Source organism: Podarcis vaucheri (genome assembly GCF_965113315.1).
Source record: "Podarcis vaucheri genome assembly, chromosome: Z".
NCBI lineage: Eukaryota > Metazoa > Chordata > Lepidosauria > Squamata > Lacertidae > Podarcis > Podarcis vaucheri.
Window position 1 is genome coordinate 44,770,070 of NC_138758.1, and position 22,306 is coordinate 44,792,375.

Consider the following 22,306-nt stretch of genomic DNA (forward strand, 5'->3'; position numbering starts at 1 on the left):
TCAGGTCCTAGAAGAACGTACTCAGTGTTAGTCATACTCAGTGTAGACCTATAGTCTTGTCAATTTCAGTGGGTCTGCTCTGAGTAAAACTTAGCAACTTAGCCCTCGTCTGCTCTATACATTTAAAGCAGTAGCATACTACAGTGGTACCTCTGGTTGTGAACAGGATCCGTTCTGGAGACCCGTTCGCAACATGAGCAGAACGCAACCCGTGTCTGCGCGTCTGTACGTGTGTGGTCGCGATTTGCCGCTTCTGTGTATGCGAGTGATGTCATTTTTTGCGTCTGCGCATGTGCGAGCGGCAAAACCCGGAAGTAACCCCTTCCGGTACTTCCAGGTCGCCGTGGAACGCAACCTGAAAATGCGCAACCTGAAGCAAATGTAACAAGAGGTATGACTGTACTTTAAACAGTCATGACTTCCCCCAGTAATGCTGGAAACTATTTCCCTCACAGAGCTGCAATTCCTGCAATTCATCTGGTTCCTGGAGTGGTTCAGCAATCAATCCTGAGAGGCCTGCATAGAAATTGTATTTAAAAAACCCTCTGAAATTGAAATTTACAGATTTGCCCGAATGTCCAGTGATGGTAGAATTGGAGGCCTTGGTATGAGAATCAGGATGCCCCAAATGTCTTTGTCTTTGCATCTGTGATATGTTAGAGGGCATGAGGACAATGAGATTTTCCAGGAAGTTGGATTCTGCACCCAGTATTATATGTTGAGACTATCCTACACTTTAATGCCTGGCTAATGTCTCCTTCCTTATCTTGCAGTGAAATACAAGCAGGCATCTTATACACTTACTGGGTTTCAGTAATTTCTGGGATGGAAGAGAGCGAAAAATCCCCACCACTCACCTATGTCCATGGAAGCGGCTACTGTGGAGATGGAATTATCCAGAAGTAAGTGCATGGTGCTTTTAAATTGATTTGATGACACATCTAGGGATGTGAACATCTGTAGTCCATCAAATGCTGCTAGAGTACAAGTCTCATCATCTCATCAGAGTTGGCTGCATAGGCCTGAGTGTTGCCTCTGGTGAGCAGGCTAATCCCTAGTTTAAGGCAGTAATGAAGGTGTGAAGGTACCTCAAACATTATATAGTCCAAGCACCTCCTGATACAAGAATGAGACATTGGGGTCATAATAGATAGCTCAATGAAGATGTTGACCCAGTTTTCAGCAGCTGTGCAAATTCCATGCTAGGGATCATTAGGTAATGAAAATAAAACTGCTGATATCATATCTATGATGTGGGCGCATTTGGGAAGCAGTATACAGTTCTGGCTGCCTCACCTGAAAAAAGGATATTGTAGAGTTGGAAAAGGTTCAGAAAAGGGTAACCAAAATGGCTGCCAGTAAGATCGACTTTTTGGGAAAGTTCATTGACTGTGAATAACGAATGTTGACAGACAGCTAAATAAGGGAAATATATTGTCTCCATTGTTTCTGTTTGCACTTGAAAAGGAGCAAATGTAACTGAAAATTGAACTAACTTTGTTGCTGGATCTGTGTTTAAAAGGACGGATACAAATAGAAATTGTTTCCCCTAGAGGGAGTTTTTGAAACTGTTGCAGGAGTGGAGCTGGGGAATTTTCCAGCTGTAGAGATTAAAGACTGTGAGAAACAGAGATTGACCTTGGACAAGAATGTTGACAGAAGAAGCCTTAGTGATTGCATTTTGCAAGACAAGTGCTTTATTGGAACAGCTTCATAAGAAGACGGATGTGAGGATTATTAAAATTGACAATATGGGACAAAAAATGACTGATTTGGGACAAAAAGTGAATACCTATACAGAAACAACTCAGGATTTGATTCAGGAATCTGTTTTGACATGGCAAGCTGTGGAGAAGACGAAGGAGAAAGTTGTTGAACCTCAAGTAATTGCCTCAGCCTTACAGAGACAATTTGATAAACATAAGCTGTTGCCCTTTACGATTGAATCCAGAGAAAGCCAGGTGTGGAGGGACGGAGTCCCGCTTGGATTGGAGAAGGAAAGTTGGATAGATCCCCTTATGCAGGTTTGGGACCTGGATTTGGGTCAGGGGGAGATTGGAGCTGTGGGGGCCTTTAGCTTTGGAGGGACTTTGAAACACGTTCTGAAATATCTTTTGGACTTTAGTTCTGACTATGGAGAAAGGGCTGACCTGTCGAGAAGGAATAAAGACATTGTTAGGTTGGAGTTTCCCCGAGATCTACTCCTCAGTGCCAAAGGAAGGAAATTAAGAACAAGATCAGCAGAAGACAAAGTAAAGCACATGTATAAATATGAAGCAGATCTTCAGAAGGGACATGGAAAAGAATTAAGAGCCTCGGATAGAAGATCATCAGGTTGATGGACCATATGGAATTGATAGAAAGGACTGACAGAATCCGAGACCAGGGAGAAGAGACGGTGGAAGAAGATTGGGGAAAAGTTTTAAAAAATTATTTAGAGAAAGATTGTAAAATTAATGAGTTTTAGAAAAATTGTTGGAATGAAATTTTATGGCTTTAGTAGAAATGTTATAAGGAGTTAAGTATAAATAAGTTTTAGGGTTTTAATGGTAAGATAAGGTTAAAATAAACTAAGACAATTAAATGACAGAAAATAGTGAAAGATGGAAAGGATTTGCTGAAATAATTAATAACTAGAACACAAAAAATGGAGGTGTGAGGAGGTCGATGAAACAATGAAAGATAAAGATATGGAAATATTGGATGTGTTTTTAATTGTTTTTGCTTTTGTTTTTGTTCTGATGTATTGTGTCTTTTTTTGTTTTTTTTATACGTACTGTAATGTATTGATTTGTATTGTATTGTTTAACATTTCCTTTTTTTCCTACTTTGTTTTGTAATTCTTAAACTTTCAATAAAAATTATTTTTTAAAAAGAAAGAAAGAAAGAAAAGGGTAACCAAAATGATCAATCACTACCATGAGGAAAGGTTGCAGATGGAATCTGGGTATTGGGATCTATGAGCAAAAAGACTGTAAAAGTGACTACTAAAGGTTGCATAACGTGTCCCCCAGTTGATCCACAGTGCTGAAATGGTTGTGCATGCTTTTAAAAGAGCATTCATGTTTTCTTTATGCTACATATAGACTTCCGTTGTACAATAAAGTGTTTTGTGGTCTACTACTAGGATTGGAGGGAAAATAAATTCATTTCACAATTAAAGACTAACTTACCCAATTCACACTTTCAGAAATAATATGTGAACCCAAGCACAGCCAGCTTTCGATATTCACACTTCTCCAAATTTCACAGTGCAGTTTTCGCACTGTGCCCGACCCCCATTCTACCATTCTCATCATGTGTTGAGTGATGTTTGGGGGTCACTTCTGGGTTCAGCATCATGCATGCATGTGCAATCACATGTCTTTCAGGCAGGGGTGAAACTAGGCTTTTGTCACCTAGGTCAAAGACCCAGTTTAGCCCTTTGCTCATTTGCGCGCGCGCGCGCACACACACACACACACACAGGCTGGGAGCCTCAATGGTGCCCCTCTGGGGGCTTCACCTGGAGCAAAAAACCTGGCTAGTCCCTTCCCGCCTATAACTACAGGCATGTGTTAATCAGTTGTTGCCTGTATACTAGGAAGAAGTGTGCACAAAATGTATATATAATACAAAAATGCATATTGGGGAGAATCGTAAACAGATGTGGAAATACTGAAAACTTAAGACTGTAAAAAGGAGAAACTAAATTTGACAGATTTGCCGATCCTTACAAATGTTTTTATTTTTCTTACTTTCCCTCAATATACATTTCACTTTATCAGCCTGTAATGGGAGAAGGAAGTAGAAGAGGCAGAAGGGGTTATTTGGACCATCACAGCATTAATTTCCCCCCTTTTTTGTATCTTGCTCTCAGGGACCTCGGGGAAGAGTGTGATGACTTGAACAAGGTCAATGGAGATGGATGTTCCCTCTTTTGCCGTCAAGAGTTGTCCTTCAATTGCATCGGTAAGTGTCTTTGGCATGGCATGGCTGGTGACATAACTATTCTGGCTACCAATCAGCTGTGGGGCTGGGGTGGGGAGTTTATTTTATTGGTATGGATATGTTGAGGCAATCTTGCTTCTTCTGTGACTTTTCTTGCTTTCATTGGGGATGAATTTTATGAGTTGTTGGTTTGACGATTTTGGATTTTATGAACTTGGTAATTTTTGGTGGCTGTTAAATATCTTGTGTATTTGGTTGTGGGCATCATAAGCTCCTTTTTAAATCTTCTATTTTGGAAGAAAAAAACCCCAGGCTATAAAAATGTGTGTTTCTAATGAGTGCTTGAGTTAATAACTTAAAAACCAGGGAGAGGTAGCAGGAGTGCTTATGCACTGTCCTGACACAAGAGACTAGATGCTTGGACAGAAGAGCAAACTCTTGAGTCTTGAGCTTTATAGGGCCTGGTTGATCAAGATTGGTCTGTAGGGTCAGCTGATGAAATTTTCAGGCAAGCTTAGATGGCACCCTTGAGGCACAATACTCAGTTGGCCAGGCTTGCAGTGACAACAGCCAGAGCCAAATTGCTTGCAGTCCAGGTTCAGTATCTCCGTTTCCTTGTATCATATGTGTTTATGCTTTGCACATGTTCCCTGCGGCTAATGTGTGCAAAAAGGTGAAGAAGGAAAACCCCCTGGTTTCATTGGATGCCCTGAGTTCTAGTATTACAAGAAAGGGAGAAAAACTCCTCTCTATCCTCTTTCTCCATGTCATGCACAATGTAATGCACTTCTATAAAGAGTCCCCTTACTTGCCTTTTCTCAAAACTACAAAGTCCCCAATTCTGTAATCTTTCCCCCTAGGGAAGTTGCTCCAACCCTTTGATCATGTTGGTTGCCCTTTTCTGCAGCCAGGACAACACACACACACACACACACACACACACACACACACACTACTTCTTCCCAGATGTCTCGGGGAGAAGAATGCTTTAATTGAGATTCCTGCATTTGCAGGGGGTTGGACTAGATGACCCTTAGGACCCTTTCCAACTCTACAAATCTATGATTCTATGATTCTATGAACGCCTATAGATAACAGAATTCTTTTTAAAATGCCTCTAATATGTGACAAGAAAAGGTGTAATCCTAGTGATTGGATGAACTTCTCTGACTATATTGCATGTGTGTGTGTGTGTGTGTGTGTGTGTGTGTGTGTGAGAGAGAGAGAGAGAGAGAGAGAGAGAGAGAGAGAGAATGAATTGAAATGAGCAGCTATATGGAAAGGGATGTTGGAAGCAAAGCTTTCTTAGGAAGAGAAACAGAATTTGTTGCTATCTCCACCTCTTCCTTTCTTTGGCTGGGTTTCTACATGTACCATTCTTCTGACAGGCAGAAATCCAGCAGGTGGGTAGGATGTGAGTCATCGAAATTAATGTGCATTGCTTAGATCCATAAATTTCACTGGGTCTACTCTATTAGTATGGCCAGCAATGGAAACAACTCATTGTGATGGATTGCTTTGAAGCCATTTCTGCACTATGTAAAGTAATTTTTAGCCTCAATTACCACCCCTATTGTCCCATCTTTTGCCTGACCTGTCCCTTCATTTTACCCAACCAAAGTAGCAACCCTATGTCTCTCTCTCAGCATCTGTTGAAACTGAGTATCATACATAGCCCTCTGGACTTTGACCTCTGCAGCACATTTAACTAAGATGGGGTAGCCAATATGGTACCTTCCAGAAGTCACTGGACTACAGCTTCTATAATATCTGCCCAGTCCAACAACATCTCGAAAAGACCATGCAGTGGTTATTTCTAAGCTAAGCCTTCAGTCTCGCTAAATTAATTAGAACTATTTTAAGCACACTTAAGAATTGCTGTGTTAGAGGACTATATCATAGCAGTCTGGACCTGAAGAGACCTAGCCCAGAGATTTAGCTCCTAATTAATTAATTAATTTGTATACCACTCTTCACCTGAAGATCACAGGGCAGTTCACAACATAAAAATGCAAAAGGGGAACACAAAATACAATTTAATAATAAAGAAATAAAGGAGCCCTAGATTCCTATACAAAGGAACTGACTAAGGAAAGCTTAAGGAAGTCCTCTCTTACGGGCTGAAAGGAAGTCTTAAAAGAAATTAGAGGCCAGGTAGCCAACAGGTATCCCTCCCTATGGTTTTTAATTCAATGGAATCCAGAGATCAAATATCTGTTTTGCCTGCAGTTCAAGCCTTTTTAGCTGAGCTACCCTTTGTGTCCAAGGCCCTCTGAAACAGATGTGCAGAGTGGGGTGGAGTGGGGGTAGCTTTGGGAAGGCTGTGATCTGAAAGGGCTGCTTGCAAGCAGAGGAGAGAGGGTGAAGAATAAGCCTTTGGGAGCCAAAATGGGCCCAGCTGAAGAAGTTGACACCTTCTTTGAGATGCTAATAAGTGCCCTTGAAGAGGAATCAAAGGTACTTTATCCTTTCCTTTCAAGGGCTATAATTGCTTAACCAGATCTCTTTTGCAAGGCTTGCTGTGCCTTGATTAGCGAGGATTGCTGGACACAAAAGCTGGTCAATGTTGAAGCCATCAAGAGGCCTGTAGGTTTGCAGAGCCAAAGACCTTACCAGTTGATTATATATACTTGTGCATCCCATTTATAAGAGTTATATCCCTTCTAACTGGAGCAAAGAAATCCACAATGACAGAACATCTGCCTTTCATGCTACCATAAATTTGTTTATTATAGTTAAAAAGGTACCTTGAAGGTCTTATTGTTATTAGTTGTTTTTTACTCAAAATTTGACATTATTCAATTCACATTCAATAGAATATTTTTTTACACTTTGACTTCCCATCCTTAATGTCTGTGGTACTCCTGTTGTATTCCTTTATCTGTTGCCATAACTGCCATTCATTTTCTATTGCATTATAACTTATATTGAAATCATTTATTTATTCTCCTTCCCTTGCCTATTAGAGAGTGGGGAGAGAGATAGGTGATCAAGATGCTGTTGCACTAAAAGATTTCTGATCCACAACCCTGCTAAGTTTAAGAGCATTTTTTTATTAAGGGGGGGGTTACATTCCACTTCTATCTATATGTCTGTGAAAATCTAGGATATCGGCCAGTACATAACTTAACCTTGTATCATTTTTTAAAAAAGGGGGGGTGTTTCACACACACACTTGTGTCAGTGTGTATATTGGAGGTTACCAGCATGGGAGTCATCATAACATCTTAATGACGGCAGGAGAGGGGTGGGATTTGGAAACCTTGTGTGTGTGTGTGTGTGTGTGTGTGTGTGTTCCACAGCAGCAGTGTGACTTATTCACACATGCTTTTATTGCAGGCTTTGCTGTTATAATAGTGGTGTTCTTTTGCAGCTGAAAGCCTAGAGGGGAGGGAGTGTCTTAAGATCAGATTTTGGAGGGGAGGGGTGCAGAAGGAAGGGAGAAAGAATTGCTTAGCTAAATGTAGATTCTTCATTATTATTTAATGGCTGGATCAGAGCAAGGTGGATTCTGTTCAGGATTCTAGTCCAGAATCCCGCCTCCTGGGTGCTTTTAGGAAGCTGCAGAGCAGGGCACTAAAAGGGTGGCATCATAGTGGCCTTCTCTTGGTGCTTCTCCCCCAGCAACTGGAATTCCAAGGAATGCTACTCCTGTATATGGAGGCTCGGTTTGCTATAATGGCTAATAGGCCTCTCCTCCACGCATAGCGTTTGTGGTTTCTATATTTTTCTAAAGCTGGAAAGGCTTTTGACAGCCACTTGTCAAAAGGGCAAATGTCTGGCACCGGCTCGCCAAAAAGTTGTTCACTCATTTCCTGCAGTCCACTTCTCTCTATTGCAATTTGAACAAAAAGTTACTCTGTGCGTGTTCAGAGGCCTGCTCCTTTCTCTCTTCTTGTAATCACTGCACACTGTGGCTGCTGCCAACCCATGTTGAGGAAAACAAAGCTCTACAGTTTGGGGTTGTTTCCTGAAAAAAGCGCAACAATTTCAATGATTTCCTGGCAACCCTATTCTAACAGCATATTATACACTTTCGAAATCGTTTTTTCTTGACCCTCTAACAGTTTTACTTCAAATTCAGATCTTTGTTCTGAAAAACCAAATATCTTATTTTCTTATTTAAGTCATTTATTTGATGATGTTGGAGCCATCCCACCACCCATTTCTGGATTTTTCCCCAAGAAATAACCTTAAGATAATTTTAATATATCTCTATATGCACCCCAATCTCCTTCCATATTCTTCTGAAAACATGCCTTTATTGGAGATAACCGCAATAGTGTTTTTCTTTCAAGTACATTTTTATATCGAAACTGCACATTATATAAACTTCTCCTTATAACATGATCTAAAAAAAATCTTTGTGGACCTTAATCTTCTCATACCATAAATAGACATGGCACCCAAACCTTCTACCATAACCTTCAAGGTCCAGCAATCTAGTTTCTTTCCATATCAGCCATTCCCGGTGTAACCAACTCAAACACGGTTCTTCATAATACAATTTTAAATCTGGTTAGGAGAACTCACCTCTTTCTGTAAAATCTGTTAATATTTTAGATTTAATCCTAGAGTTTCCCCCGCTGCCAGATAATTATTTTTGCCATTGTTTCAAGCAATTCAGGTTACTTATTATTGGAATAGTTTTAAAAGAAAACACATCTTAGGTAATACATTCATTTTTATAGCTGATATTCTTTCCATCAATGAAAGTTTCATTCTTTCCCATCTAAATAAACCAGTTTTCATACTGTTCCACACTTTAACATAATTATTTTGATACAACATTGCATTTTTATTTGTTACCCATTTGTTGTTGTTTAGTCGTTTAGTCGTGTCCGACTCTTTGTGACCCCATGGACCAGAGCACGCCAGGCACTCCTGTCTTCTACTGCCTCCCGCAGTTTGGTCAGGCTCATGTTTGTAGCTTTGAAAACACTGTCCAACCATCTCGTCCTCTGTCGTCCCCTTCTCCTTGTGCCCTCCATCTTTCCCAGGGAGTCTTCTCTTCTCATGAGGTGGCCAAAGTATTGGAGCCTCAACTTCATGATCTGTCCTTCCAGTGAGCACTCAGGGCTGATTTCCTTCAGAATGGATACGTTTGATCTTCTTGTAGTCCATGGGACTCTCATGAGTCTCCTCCACTACCATAATTCAAAAGCATCAATTCTTCAGCGATCAGCCTTCTTGATGGTCCAGCTCTCACTTCCACACATCACTACTGGGAAAACCATGGCTTTAACTTTGTTACCCATATATGAAGCTAATTCACCTTTCCCCCCACCTTTATACCCATCTCTTCTTGTAAGTTTCCTTTTTTTTTGCCACTCCATATTTTTAACTATCATTTTAGTTTTATCCTTCTTTACATAAAAACCAGCTAATTCACCATACTATGTTATCATTTCAAAATACTTTCATTGCATTATCCAAGGGATTATCCACAAAAAACCTATGTCATCTGCAGATGCCCTTAATTTATTACACTGTTGTCGTATGGTCTTCTTCTTGTTGTTTTATTTACACATCACATTTTCTAAAAATTGGTACTCAAAGCGATTTACCACAGAATAACAGTCCAAAGGCAATGACAGAATAACCACAATGCATAATGAACATAACAATGCCATTTGCAATACTAAATCAATAATGAAATCATTAATATCTGTTGTTGATAAATTATTGACAAATCATTTAAAATACACCCATAAAAAACAAATGAACTCAGAGCATGCCAAGAGGCCAGTTAATATCCCAGTATAGCTGTAAAGATAATGACAGTAGTAACTTGAATAATCTTATGTAAACTGCCTGTGAAGTCAGCCTGAAAAGCGGTGTATAAAATACTGTAAGTAAACGAATAAATAAGCTGCAACTAGCAGATTTCTCTTCAGCAGACAGTTTTGCAATAGGGGCCCCAGTGTTGGGTGTGCCAATTCTGGCAGCATAACTTTGCAAGGTTTCTGAGCTGAGGGGATGCAACGTGGACAATTTATTGTTTCCCTTTTCTCATATCCAGACTCCTTTGTTTATGGCAATACAAGTTGAAAAATCCCATTGGGGAATAACATGTAGCTTTACAGCCTGTTCTAACAAAATCCAAAGCTTGCCAATCTTTTGGCACAACCTTTCCATCAAAATTATTCAAGTGGTTCTCTTTTTGGCCCATTCATACTCACATCCGGTTACCATCATCCGGGGACTACACAGGCCCCCCACCCATGGTTTAGATGATACTGTCTCTCTGCAACTAGCACTAGTAGCACCCTCTGAAGGAACTGATAGCTAGTGTTCTCCAGCTTCTGTGCGACTGCTACTGCTGCCTTTTATTAATAACCGTGGTAAAGCATCTGCTTTGCCTCTTGAAAGTCCCATCTTCAATCTCTGGCATCTCTTTTGTGATGCTGTTTTCCCTTCTGCTGCTCAGTCACTTGTTGCTTTCCCTGCTGGTTGGATATGAGTTTGTTCTTTTGTCTGGGATAAGGACTGTTCCACCTGATCCTATGAGCCTTTGGTTTTTATATCTAAATGTCTGGCTTCAGTGTTACTGATAAGGTGAGATGGTTGAAGAACATACCTGTGTGTGGGTTTCCCTCAGCTAATTAGCCAGCTAGAATCCCCCTTGCTTGGAAGAGTACAGGGGAAGGGGGTGGGCGGGTTGCATTAGCAGCTGGAAATAACCCCTTGTTTCCCTCCTGGACCAATTGCGGCATGAAGTGTTCCTCCTTTGCGATCTTCGCCACCTTCTTTCTTTTAGAATTGGCTCACATGCAGCAAAGATCCGACCTGTTCACAGAGCATTCACTACAGTTTGTTTTCAGGGAGGTTCGACAATCCAGTGACATCATCTGTTTATTGAGCTTTTATCCGGATTCGCTGGCAGAGAGGATAGACAATGCTGCTTCAAGCAAATGTCGCACTGCTCTTTCCCAGTGTGTTTTCCAATCTTTTATCACAAAAAACAAGCAACCCCCCCCCCTGATATTCCAGAGCTCCAAATCAACTTTAATTCTGCAGCTGGACCTTTGTTATGTGAGTGATTCCCGCTGGAAATCGCAACAGTGTGGAAGTACTCTAAGTTATACTCAGTTAAGAGCCATTGAAATGAATAAGTTTGTCATGGCCATTAATGCCATTAATGCGTCGACTCTGAGTAGGACTAATATTGGCTCCAACCTATCACGTTGGGCTGTATTCAGCTAAGACCTACTCAGAGTGGACCCACTAAAATCAATGAACCTAAGTCAATCATAACTCTTAACTTCAATGAGTCTACACTGAGTAGGCCTAGCATTGGCTCCCACCCATTGTATTCAGTAAAGATTTGCCAAAAATAAACCCACTGAAATTAAGAGATTTGTCAGTCATGTCCATTGTTTCCAATGGGTCTGCTCTGAGTAAGACAAATATTGGAGGCAACCCATCAGGCTGTATTCAACCAAGTTTTGTCCATTGAAATTAAGTTATCTTAGTCACCCATGTGAATTGTTTTTGATGGATCTGTTCTGAGTAGGTCTAGCACAGAATACAACCCATACTCTGTGTGTGTGTGTGAGAGAGAGAGAGAGAGAGAGAGAGAGCGCTATGTGATGCTCTTTCGTTGCCCAGACATGTCCATACTTTTATCTCCACCACAGTCTGCTCTTGAGGCTTCCACTCATTTGCCTGTAACTCAATTAACTGCCTCTTTTGTTTTCTCCTGGCTTCCTCCCCAGCCCACCCCAGCCTCCTCTTAATCAGATAAGGCCTGGACCAATCTGCTTAGGCCATGGGAGGTAAGGAGAGGGGTGTTGGAGGAGGAAGGGGGAAAGAAAGAAAGGAGGGAGAGAGGGGGAGGATCTGTGTGGTCTCTTCTGTCAGGCTGTCCTGGCCTCTTCGGAAAACAACGGCAACACAAACATAAAGCCCAGATAAGGGATAATAAGATTGTTTTATTTCTCTCTGATGCTCTAGCAAATGCGAAGGTGGCTAGGATGGAGTAAATGAAATAATTTGGTTTTGGCATCTGGCTGCATGCTGCTTTCACACACTGCCTGAGATGCCCTGCTAAACCATATGGGATTCGGCTCTCCTCATAGGATCTGATAGCAGAGCAGAAGTTTGCTGTGAAGAGAGAGTACTGTGGGGTGGGGCAGCAGTACAGTTGTACCTTGGAAGATGGACGGAATCCCTTCCAAAAGGCCATTTGACTTCCAAAACTTTCGGAAACCAAAGCACGGCTTCTGATTGGCTGCAGGAAGGTCCTGCAGCCAATCGGAAGGCGCGCCGGACATTTGGCTTCTGAAGCCCATTCGAAAATCTTTACACACACTTCTGGGTTTCGATCATTTGGGAGCCAATTTATTTGAGAGCCAAGGCATTTGAGATCCAAGGTATGGCTGTACTGGTTTTATTGCTTCACCACCACCACCCCTCCACAAATATCTCATACCTACAAATAGCAAGAACAGATATTCCAACTAAATGTTCAGAATAACTTTCTCATGATGAGAGCTGTCTGACAGTAGAGTGGACTCCCTCTCACTCACTGGAAGTATTTAAACTGAGGTTGGGTGGTCGTCTGCCAGGGATTCTTTAGCTGTGGTTCCTGCATTGTGGGGGATTGGACTAGATGACTCAAGAGCCAAGTCCATGGCTCTTCCCTTCCCCATACACACACACACAGTTTGGAATGTGTGGGGTATCTTCCCACCACAGATAAACACGTGCTTCCTTCTCACTAGCAATAGACCACTGTCAAAGGGGTAGTATAGTGCAATGGTTAGAGAGGTAGGAACCCCCTCAAACATGTAGTTTTCTTCCATAATAGTAAGGGCGGGGAATCTTTTTCAGCTTGAGGGACTCTTTCCATTGTGGGAAACCATGCAAGAGACACATGTCTGATATTGATGGGACCTAAGTTGGTAGGACAGAGGTGGTTGCCTTAAGTGAACTTACCTTGGAGGAGGAGTTACCTTGGATGGCACTGTAAGTCTGAATCCAACCCAATAGTTTTAAAGAGCCTATTTCAAAGCAGTTGAAGAAGAAAGGTGTGACAAACTTCTCTTGGGAAGTACCCTAAGGGCGACCATGTTATAATCTAGGCCCTTCCCCTTGTCTCCACTGACCACACTTCCGCAGATGGCTGGACAATGAAGAGAGGTTCAGAACTGAGCCAAATTCTCAAACATGTTAAGAACATAAGAGCCCTGCTGGATCAGGCCCATCTAAGTCCATTGTCCTTTTCCCCCAGTGGCCAAGCAAGGTGCCTATGAGAAACCCACAAGCAGGACCCAAGCATAAATTGTGATTCCCAGTGGCTAGTACTCCAGGATTTCAGTATGGGGACATTTGCAGCGCTGCATAGAGATACCAGAAATTGTACCTGGAACCTTCTATGTGTGAAGCAGCTGGCCTGCTCATCTGTGAAGTCTGAGTCCAAATGATGACTTTAACTCAGGTGTCCCCATCTTGAGCAGGAGACATCATGTACAGTGGTGCCTCGCAAGACGAAAAGAATTCGTTCCGCGAGTCTTTTCGTCTTGCGATGTTTTTCGTCTTGCGAAGCACGGTCCGTCGCAACTGTGCCTCTTCAAGTGGCTTTTTTTAAAAAAGCGCAATACCTTCTCGTCTTGCGAAACAAGCCCATAGGGAAATTCGTCTAGCGAAGCAACACAAAAATGGGAAACCCTTTCGTCTAGCGAGTTTTTCGTCTTGCGAGGCATTCGTCTTGCGGGGCACCACTGTATACTGCATCATGCTGGATCCCATTGTGGCCCTCATCATGGTACTTGGGGAGGGAAGGTGAACCACATCAAATGTGTGTGGATTGTCTCTTTCTTAACACCTCTGCTGGTGCCCCTTTGAAGATGCTTCTTCCAAAAAGCTTTTCTCTGAGTGGGGCCTCACTTCCTCCCCCACCCTTACTTCTGTGAGTTCAAGCCATCCCACCAGTTCTCTTCTCTTTAATAAATCAGAGCTCCTTCTGCCCCTGCTAATCTCATTGTTTTGGTAGACAGCAGTGCATTCAGGGAAATGATTAATATTCATGAGCTTGCAAGCTCTGTTTAGGAGAGGATCCTCTGGGGAAGCTAAAATTTTAAGTGAGTGACACAAACCTAATTTTATACATCTCCCCCCCTTCCTTTTGCTCCCCCCCCCGCACACTCCTCCCTTTGTCATGGAGGTAATGTGCTTAAAATAAATTGATGGATGACCATCCATATTCATTATGACCATGCTTCTCTTCGTCTTCCCCATTCCTTACGCCCTGCAGAGAAACCAGTGTCCAAAAGCCAACTCTCTATCCCTGCACATCACTTATTGTGAATTCCTCCTCCTCCTCAGAATAGTAAGCAGGGCTTTTCTGAACAACTGCTTCCTTTGTCAAAACAATTGAAAGGTAGTGGTGTGTGTGTAGGGATGTTTCCAGACTGTCTCTATTTTCTAGTGGGATTAAGTCGCATACTAGCAAATTTAAATTGTGCTATTAAACTTGATTTGGACTTCTTGAACAATAGTGCCTTCCCGACCCCCAACCCTCAGATAAATAAATAACTTTTTTTGCGATAAGCAAAGTGATGAGTAATAGCACTGCGAAGTGTCGAGGTGGCCTTTTGCTTTACACAATGTTAGCTGATATTCCCACAAACAACTCATAATGGATGCTTATTAAATTACCCAGCGCATGTGATAATTAAGAAGCGGGTTAGTCATGCTGGCCACATGACCCGGAAGCTGTACGCCGGCTCCCTCGGCCAATAAAGCGAGATGAGCGCCGCAACCCAGAGTCGGCCACGACTGGACCTAATGGTCAGGGGTCCCTTTACCTTTACCTTTTTATCCATCATTTTAGATGTACCTGCAACACCCCAGTTTCTCATACAAAGGATCCATTTGTGAGCATCAACCCCCTCCATTCTTGCACAGCCTGTTCTCTTAGTGGCCATGTAGATGCCTATGGGGATCTGAGTGCAACAGCAGCACCTCTCCCACTTGTGTGATTCCCAGCAACTGTCTTTCAGAGGCATGCTGCTTCCGACAGTGGAGGCAGATCACAGACATTGTGGCTAGTAGCCCCTGATAGCCTCATCCTACATGGGTTGGTCTAATCCTCTTTGAAAGCTCTTCAAGCTGGTGGCCATTGCTATCTCTTCTGGGAGCCAATGCAATGGCTGTAACTACACACTGTGTGAAGAAGTGCTTTGTTTTGCTGGTTCTGAACCTTCCAGCACCCAGCTTCATTGGATGCCCCTGAGTTCTAATATTACATGAGAGAGGAAGAGTGTGGGGGCACCTTCTCTATGTCCGTGAGGCGAAGCAATGGGAGACCCAAGACTGAATATACTTTTTTTTTTTTTTTGCAGTTGGCAGAGGGACTAAACTGCAAAGGCCAGCATAGTCCAAGAATCTGTTACTCAGAAACAACACGTGTGCATTTTTGTTCATTGTTTTTTTAAAAAAACAAAAGTTGGACATGTCATTATACGGTACAAGGCCTGTTGACATTGGCATGGTCCCTAAGTAAACAGGCTTGCTTAAAAATACCCTTCTCCCCACCCTCCCTTCTCTAATTTTGCCTGGCCTTTTTTCCCTTTTCTTTAAAGAGTAGCTATTGTAGAAAAGGAGGTGATTCTGATGCCAGCAGCTTCGTTCCAAACTGAAAGCAGGATGCAGGGCTGTGTGTCCACCCTTCTCTACCCAGTCGGTTTTGTGCAATTTGAGCCCCAGGTGGGGGATTTTGCCAAATGGGGTAGATTACCTTTGAGTTTTTGCTTGGTTCCTTATGTGCAATCTGATAAAAGGCTGTCCATCACAGACAAAATCATTATTGCTGTGGTTAATAAATAATGATAAAATAATAATAATAATGGTTCTTGCAAATATAGTGGAGAATGAAGGAAAGAGACATTGTTAGTTGACATCAGCAGTAGATGTATTCCATCAGTCCTGATTTAAGTAGATAGATTAATCTAAGCTGTCCATATGTCTGAGCGAGATTGACTATTATTATTTTTATTTATTAGATTTCTACCCCACTTTTCCTCTAAGGAGGTCAAGGTGGTAGCATGCAGTTTTCCTCCACCCCGTTTTGTCCTCATAACAACCTCAAGAGAACTAAACATTCAGAAGAACCTACCATACTCGTGCAAACTGTTTGCTAGTGGTGGTGCTGGTGGGGGGACTTTCTGTTGTTAGAGTTGTTTAAAAGCTGCCTATGGGGGAAGTTAGAGTTTCTTTTATTTAGAAGACATTTTTCTAAAATGCCTGCATTTTGGATGTGTTAAAACACATCCAACTAAAATGCACTTTATGCGTATGTCCTGTTTATAAATATAAATATATATTTATTTATATATAAAATAAAATAAAAAATAATGTGCCAAACTGGAAAAAAGGAATACAGTGGTGTAGTGGTTACATTGTTGGATTAAGACTAGGGAGACCAGGGTTCAAATCCCCACTTAACCTTGGGCCAATCACTCACTGGACTACCTGACAGGGTAGTTGTGGTGATAAAATGAGGAGGAGGAGAGCTATACATGCCACCTTGAGCTCTTTGGAGGAAAGAGGGTATATAAATGCAATAAATAAATAAAATAAATTATCAGATATACCCATGTGTGCCAAAGTAACAGTCACAGATCTGTGTCAATGATATACCTTCCTTCTCTTCAACAATGATCATCTGGGTCATTTGGCTAGGAATGGAATCTCTGGTAAGTGCCAAAGAAGACTTTAGATTAAACTCAGGCCAAAGACTGAGTGTGGGGGCAGGAGAACAGGTGTAGGAAACGTTATTTGAAGGATAGCTGAAAAAAACACAGTTCAACACCACATCTGCTGTTTCTGAGAATGAGGCCAAAGACTTATCAGTGTTTAATATAGCCAAGTTCTGGTTTATTATAAGAAATATTTTTTTAAATAAAAAAACACCCTCATAAGCCAATTACAAGTATGCCCCGCCCAATTTATAATGAGGATATAAAGCAGGCTTCTTTTAGTCTAACATCTGTCTCAGTACTCTTAAAGGCCAAGCCTTCCTACCAGTGAATACATTTCTCTCTCCTGATACAAGTTAGACCCTTGGGAATTCATATGCTGTGTTTATTCCACCAAACATCACAACTTCAAGATTGCATTTTTAATATGTATCCCCCCCCCCTTCTCACCGTGAACCATTCAGCAAGTTCCTGTCTTCTATCGTTATGCCTGACTATTATTTTTGCCAGGGCAAGCTGAGTAACAGCCTAATAGGCCGTGGACCAGTTGCTGACAACAAGGGATGGGTGCTACTATCATACAGTGGTGGGGAACCTTTTTCAGCCTGAGAGGCACATTCTGATCAGGACAACCATCCAGGGACCACACCCCAGTGGTGGCTTTGTATAGTAGGTCAGCTTCTTCACATGGCACCAGTGTGCCTGCCAGTACCTCTTAAAGGTAAAGGTACCCCAACCATTAGGTCCTGTCGCGAACGACTCTGGAGTTGTGCACTCATCTTGCTCTATAGGCTGAGGGAGCCGGCGTTTGTCCGCAGACAGCTTCCATGTCATGTGGCCAGCAGGACTAAGCCACTTCTGGCGAACCAGAGCAGCACACGGAAACACCATTTACCTTCCCACCATAGTGGTACCTATTTATCTACTTGCACTTTGATGTGCTTTCGAACTGCTAGGTTGGCAGGAGCTGGGACCGAGCAACGGGAGCTCACCCCATCACAGGGATTCGAACCACCGACCTTCTGATTGGCTAGTCCTAGGCTCAGTGGTTTAGACCACAGTTCCACCTGCATCCCTACCTCTTATGGCACCCTAAAAAGTTCTCATTAAATATTCCCCCCAAATCTACAGTCTGCTCTCACTGTTGCCAGTGGCTTAGCATCTCCTACATTGAGACTACCATGCCACACCCCACAGCATTCTGGGATATGTCACACACTTACTGTAGCCATTTTGTGACTGGTGCCCATGACATGTTACCAGAATTCCAAAGGCACACATTCACACATGCCTCTCTATCTTCCGTGCAGCCAACAAAATACATTATTAGAGATCAAGGACATGTTGCAGCCAGGCGAATGTGCTTGGGGCAGGAGGCATGACCTGTGAAGGGTGTAGCAAGGGAAGAGTTCTGAGGGCTAGATAGGGATGCTTGGAGGGCTGCTTTCATGCCCTGACCTGAAGATCCCCACCCTGATGCTGTACCTTGCTTGTGGGCTTCCTGGCGGCACTGCATTGGCCACTGTAGCAAAAGGGATAATAGACAAAATGAATCTTTGGTCTGATCTAGCAATGGTCTTCTTCAGTGGTTTTCAGTCCACGTTGACCTCTCAAAACTTCTAAAATTGGCAGGCATCTTTTGTAAATGCATTTGTGCCGCAAACTGCTAAGATGGATCTGGTACCCAGTTCCCTAGGGCTGGATACAGTGGAATATGGTTCATGAGCGTATACTTTGTTCTTTGCTCATAGTACTTGTTTTCCATATTCCTGGCCATCTTTATTGTCCTCTTCTGCACACATTGTCAACATGTTTCTGAAACTGTGGTGCCCAGAAATAGACTCCAGAGTGGAATAATAGTGGGACTCTTGCTTCTTCTGTCCTGGAAGTATGGTTCTCTCAATGTACTCTGAAACCACACTTGCCCTTTTTGCAGTTGTTGGAATTTGACCAGCTTGTGATGGATGTCAACCCCAATATCCCTTTCATTTTTCACGCCAAATTATCTGTACCTCTCTGTAGATATTCACATTTGTATCTATTGAATTTCATTTAATGTGCATTTTCACATTATAAGAGATGTACTTTGGACATTCCATCTTGGGCACTAAAACATTTGATGATGGTCCTCCTACTCTCCTTAGAAGGGCAGTTTGATTTTTTTTTGTAGTATCCTGCCAAGGTTAAGAACATATCTTCCCTTAAAAAGAAGAATAAGATGAATGCAGTAGTTAAACCACATTTCTCCATGATTCTTCCATGAAACCAATGGAACACCTAATCTTTTCCTGGCTCTCATTACCAATGTCATTGGGGCTGGCCAAAAAGGTAATGGAGGGCAGGGCATGCCGACTCGGTACAACAGAGCTGGAATCTGAGAAGGGGCATGCTCACTGTCTGGGCTGCGTTCAGTGAGCTTTTTTTAAATCAACTGTGCAATCTCTGTTTTAATTCAGACATCTCTGTCTCTCTGTTCCTCTCATCCCTTGGGCCTTTCAGACTCAGAGCAGACAGATTTATTGGGGTCTTACACATAATCAGGAACAAATTAGCCTCCATACAGATCACATACTGGCTTGCACTAGAGCAGTGTTTCCCAACCGGTGTTCCGCGGCACACTAGTGTGCCATGAGACGTTGGCTGGTGTGCCGTGGGAGGGAGGCGGGCGAGTCGGGCGGTGAGAGGCAGCGGCGGCGAGGATCCGCGTCGAGCCGGGGGCGGCTCCGCGGTGGTGGTGCCGAGCGGCGGGGCAGCGCGTGCAAAAGGGAGGAGCGCGAGACAGCGGAGGAGGAGGAGGCCGGCATGTCCGGGCAGCAGCAGCAACAACAGCAGCAGCAACTCCCGGTGACGGCTCCTCAAGCCCCGCCGCCGCCCCCTCCTCCGCCCGCTATCGCCGCCACCACCACAACAGCCGCCGCCTCAGCTGCCGCCGTCCCTCAGTCCCTCGCTCTGCTGCCTCCTCCCACCCCCAAAGCTTGGAGGTTCCCCGGCAAGGGGGAGGGGAAAAAATTGAAAACTTTCACTTTCGTGCGTCCCTCCCGGCGTGACGCTGCGCGCTGACGTCACGGGGCTGTAATGGTGGTGTGCCGCGAGATTTCTTTCATTAAACAGGTGTGCCGTTGCCCAAAAAAGGTTGGGAAACACTGCACTAGAGCTATTCAAAAGATTTCCTCTCCATGCAAGTATAAATTAACTCATCACATTGGATCAGGCCCATGTCCTCTCTTTATCCCAAGCATATGATTTCATATCAGAGGCCTACTATTTTTTATCATCACATGGGGAAGCCACTGAGCATGATATCAAACTTGGGATTATTTTTCAGTGCATTTCAGTGCAAAGGGGGATCTATATATGGGTGGGCATCTGGTTAGCCCAGGGGCAGCTGACATGGCGCCCTCCAGAAGATGTTGGACTACAACTTCCATTATACCTGACCACTGGCCATACAGAGTAGGGCTTATGGGAATTGGAGTGCAACCACATCAGGAATATGCCTTGCCAACGTATGCAAGTGGATAGTTGCCAGGAAAGTCCAACTCAGTCATGCTTGACTTGAAAAGAGGAAACTTCTAACAAAAAACAAGAGATAAGTAAAAATGGAATTTGGAAAGGAAAGTCAAGAGGGTCCAAATTCTTCAGAAAGCTCAGCTGGAATGTATACAAGAAAACAACCACTAAGGCCAAGATTATGCCAGTGTGGTTCATGAGCAGTCAAGGAAGCTATGGAAGCAAGAAGGCTTCCTTTATGGAAGTATTGCCTAAATATGGAAAACAGAAAGGAACACAGACTTTGATGAAAGAAATGCAAGCAGCATGTGATGTGCAAAAAATAAGCTGAGGAGTACACTGCTAAAAAAAAGCACTTTAAATCAACAATAAAATTACTTCATAAATATTAGAAACAGGAAAACAGCTAGGGAGATGTTTGGACCTTTGAATGACAAGGGAATTGAAGGTGTGCTAAAGGAGTGAAAGGAAATTTCAGAGATGCCGAATAAATTATTTCCATCTGCTGCACTGTAGAAGATAAAGGGCAGATCTTTTTGCCTTGACTAACTTTCTCGAGAAGGAAGTCTGAGGAAAAAAGGCAAAAGGTGGTAACAGGAGGTGATGTTCTAGAATTTGTTGACAAATTAAAATGAACAAGTCACCAGGTCCAGATGGCAGCTGCCCAAGAGTTCCTAAATAACTCAAATTCTTAGGGACAAGTTCCAGAAGATCAGCAATTTAAGCTTTTATTCCTGAAAATGGGAAAGTGGCAAATTTGACACTCCATATATAGAGAGAGGGGGGGGGAAATCCAGGAAATTACAACTCAGTTAGTTAATCTCTGTTCTAGGAACACTAGTGGAAATTTTTACTAAAGATAAAACTACCAAGCATATGGTAAAACAGCTAAGACACAGCTACTCGATGACTATATACTATCATAGAGCTGGAAGAGTAATCAAGTCCAATCCTCTTCAATGCAGGAATCTCAACTAAAGCAACCATGACAGATGACTCCCAACCTCTGCTTAAAAAAGAAGAGTCTACCACCTCTTGTGGGAATCTGTTCCTCTGTCAAACAGCTGTTACCATCAGAAAGTTCTTCCTGATGTTTAGTCGGAATCTCCTTTTTTGTAACTTGAGCTCGTTGGTTCAGGTCCTACCCCCAGAGCAGGAGAAAACAAGCTTGTTCCATCTTCGGTGTGACAGCCCTGTCTCCAGTACTAGAGGCAGAGGATAACAACTATTGCAATCATCTTCTGCTTGTAGGCTTCCCAGGGGCACCTGTTTGGCCACTGTAGGGACAGGATGGTGGACTAGATGGGCCTTTGGTTTTTAATCTTCTTATGGGCTAGCTGGGAGGTAGCCACTGTGGTGCCCTCCAGATTCCATTGGGCTCTAACTCCCATCGGCCACAGCCAGCAGTGATTAACAGTGTAGTTAAATAACATGTTAGCACTAGGAACGGGGAGAAAGTTGGTTTAGTTTTCGTTTTAATGCAAAACACTCTAATTAGCCATTTCCAAATCAATATGTAAGCTAAAACAGAAGTTTCCTTTGAAATTTGTACATCTCCAAATGCTGCAATGCAGTTCTCCAAGCAAATAATGAATACAAAATTGTGTATATTATGGGAAAGTGTATATAAAAATGCACTCAATAGTGAAAATAACATTAAAAATGCTTAAAATTAATGGCAGTTCCCTGAAATAAATGTATACTTAAGGGCAAATTTCATACCAACAGGGGTAAGTAGAAATTCACACTAAAATGCTGATTAATTTTTAAAAGCACGATTTTTCTACATATAAAAAATGCAAACTTGTGGAGAATTGTGGAGAATGTGTGGAAATATGTGAAACTGGGGGGGGGGGGAAGCCCTGAGATTGATTTATTTTTCCTTTTCCTAGCTAAGGCAATATTTCCCCCCTAATATATATTTCGATTGATATATAACAAAACACTCTCTTGCCTTATAAATCATTGAAGAGCAGAGTATTGTTGGTATGTCTAGAGCATGGTGGTCTTTTATTTCTTGCGACCCCCAAAAGAAACTTTGCCACGGTCAGTGTAATATCATTTGACCTATCCTCCAGAAGGTATTTAATATGGGAGGCTTCAGATTTCCCTGGCAAATTTGCTAGTAAGGGTTTGATCAGTTGGTCCCTTGCTTGCTTGCT

General features: G+C 42.6%; 1 protein-coding gene across 1 annotated transcript in view; it reads left to right on the plus strand.

Moving 5' to 3' along the window:
- The window catches only part of PAPPA (pappalysin 1), a 243,570-nt gene that overhangs the window by 95,525 nt on the left and 125,739 nt on the right, over nucleotides 1-22,306 (plus strand). The window contains exons 8-9 of the mRNA XM_082208779.1: nucleotides 774-902; nucleotides 3,860-3,951. Of these exons, the coding sequence (XP_082064905.1) occupies nucleotides 774-902; nucleotides 3,860-3,951 (221 nt within the window). The remainder of the gene's footprint in view (nucleotides 1-773; nucleotides 903-3,859; nucleotides 3,952-22,306) is intronic.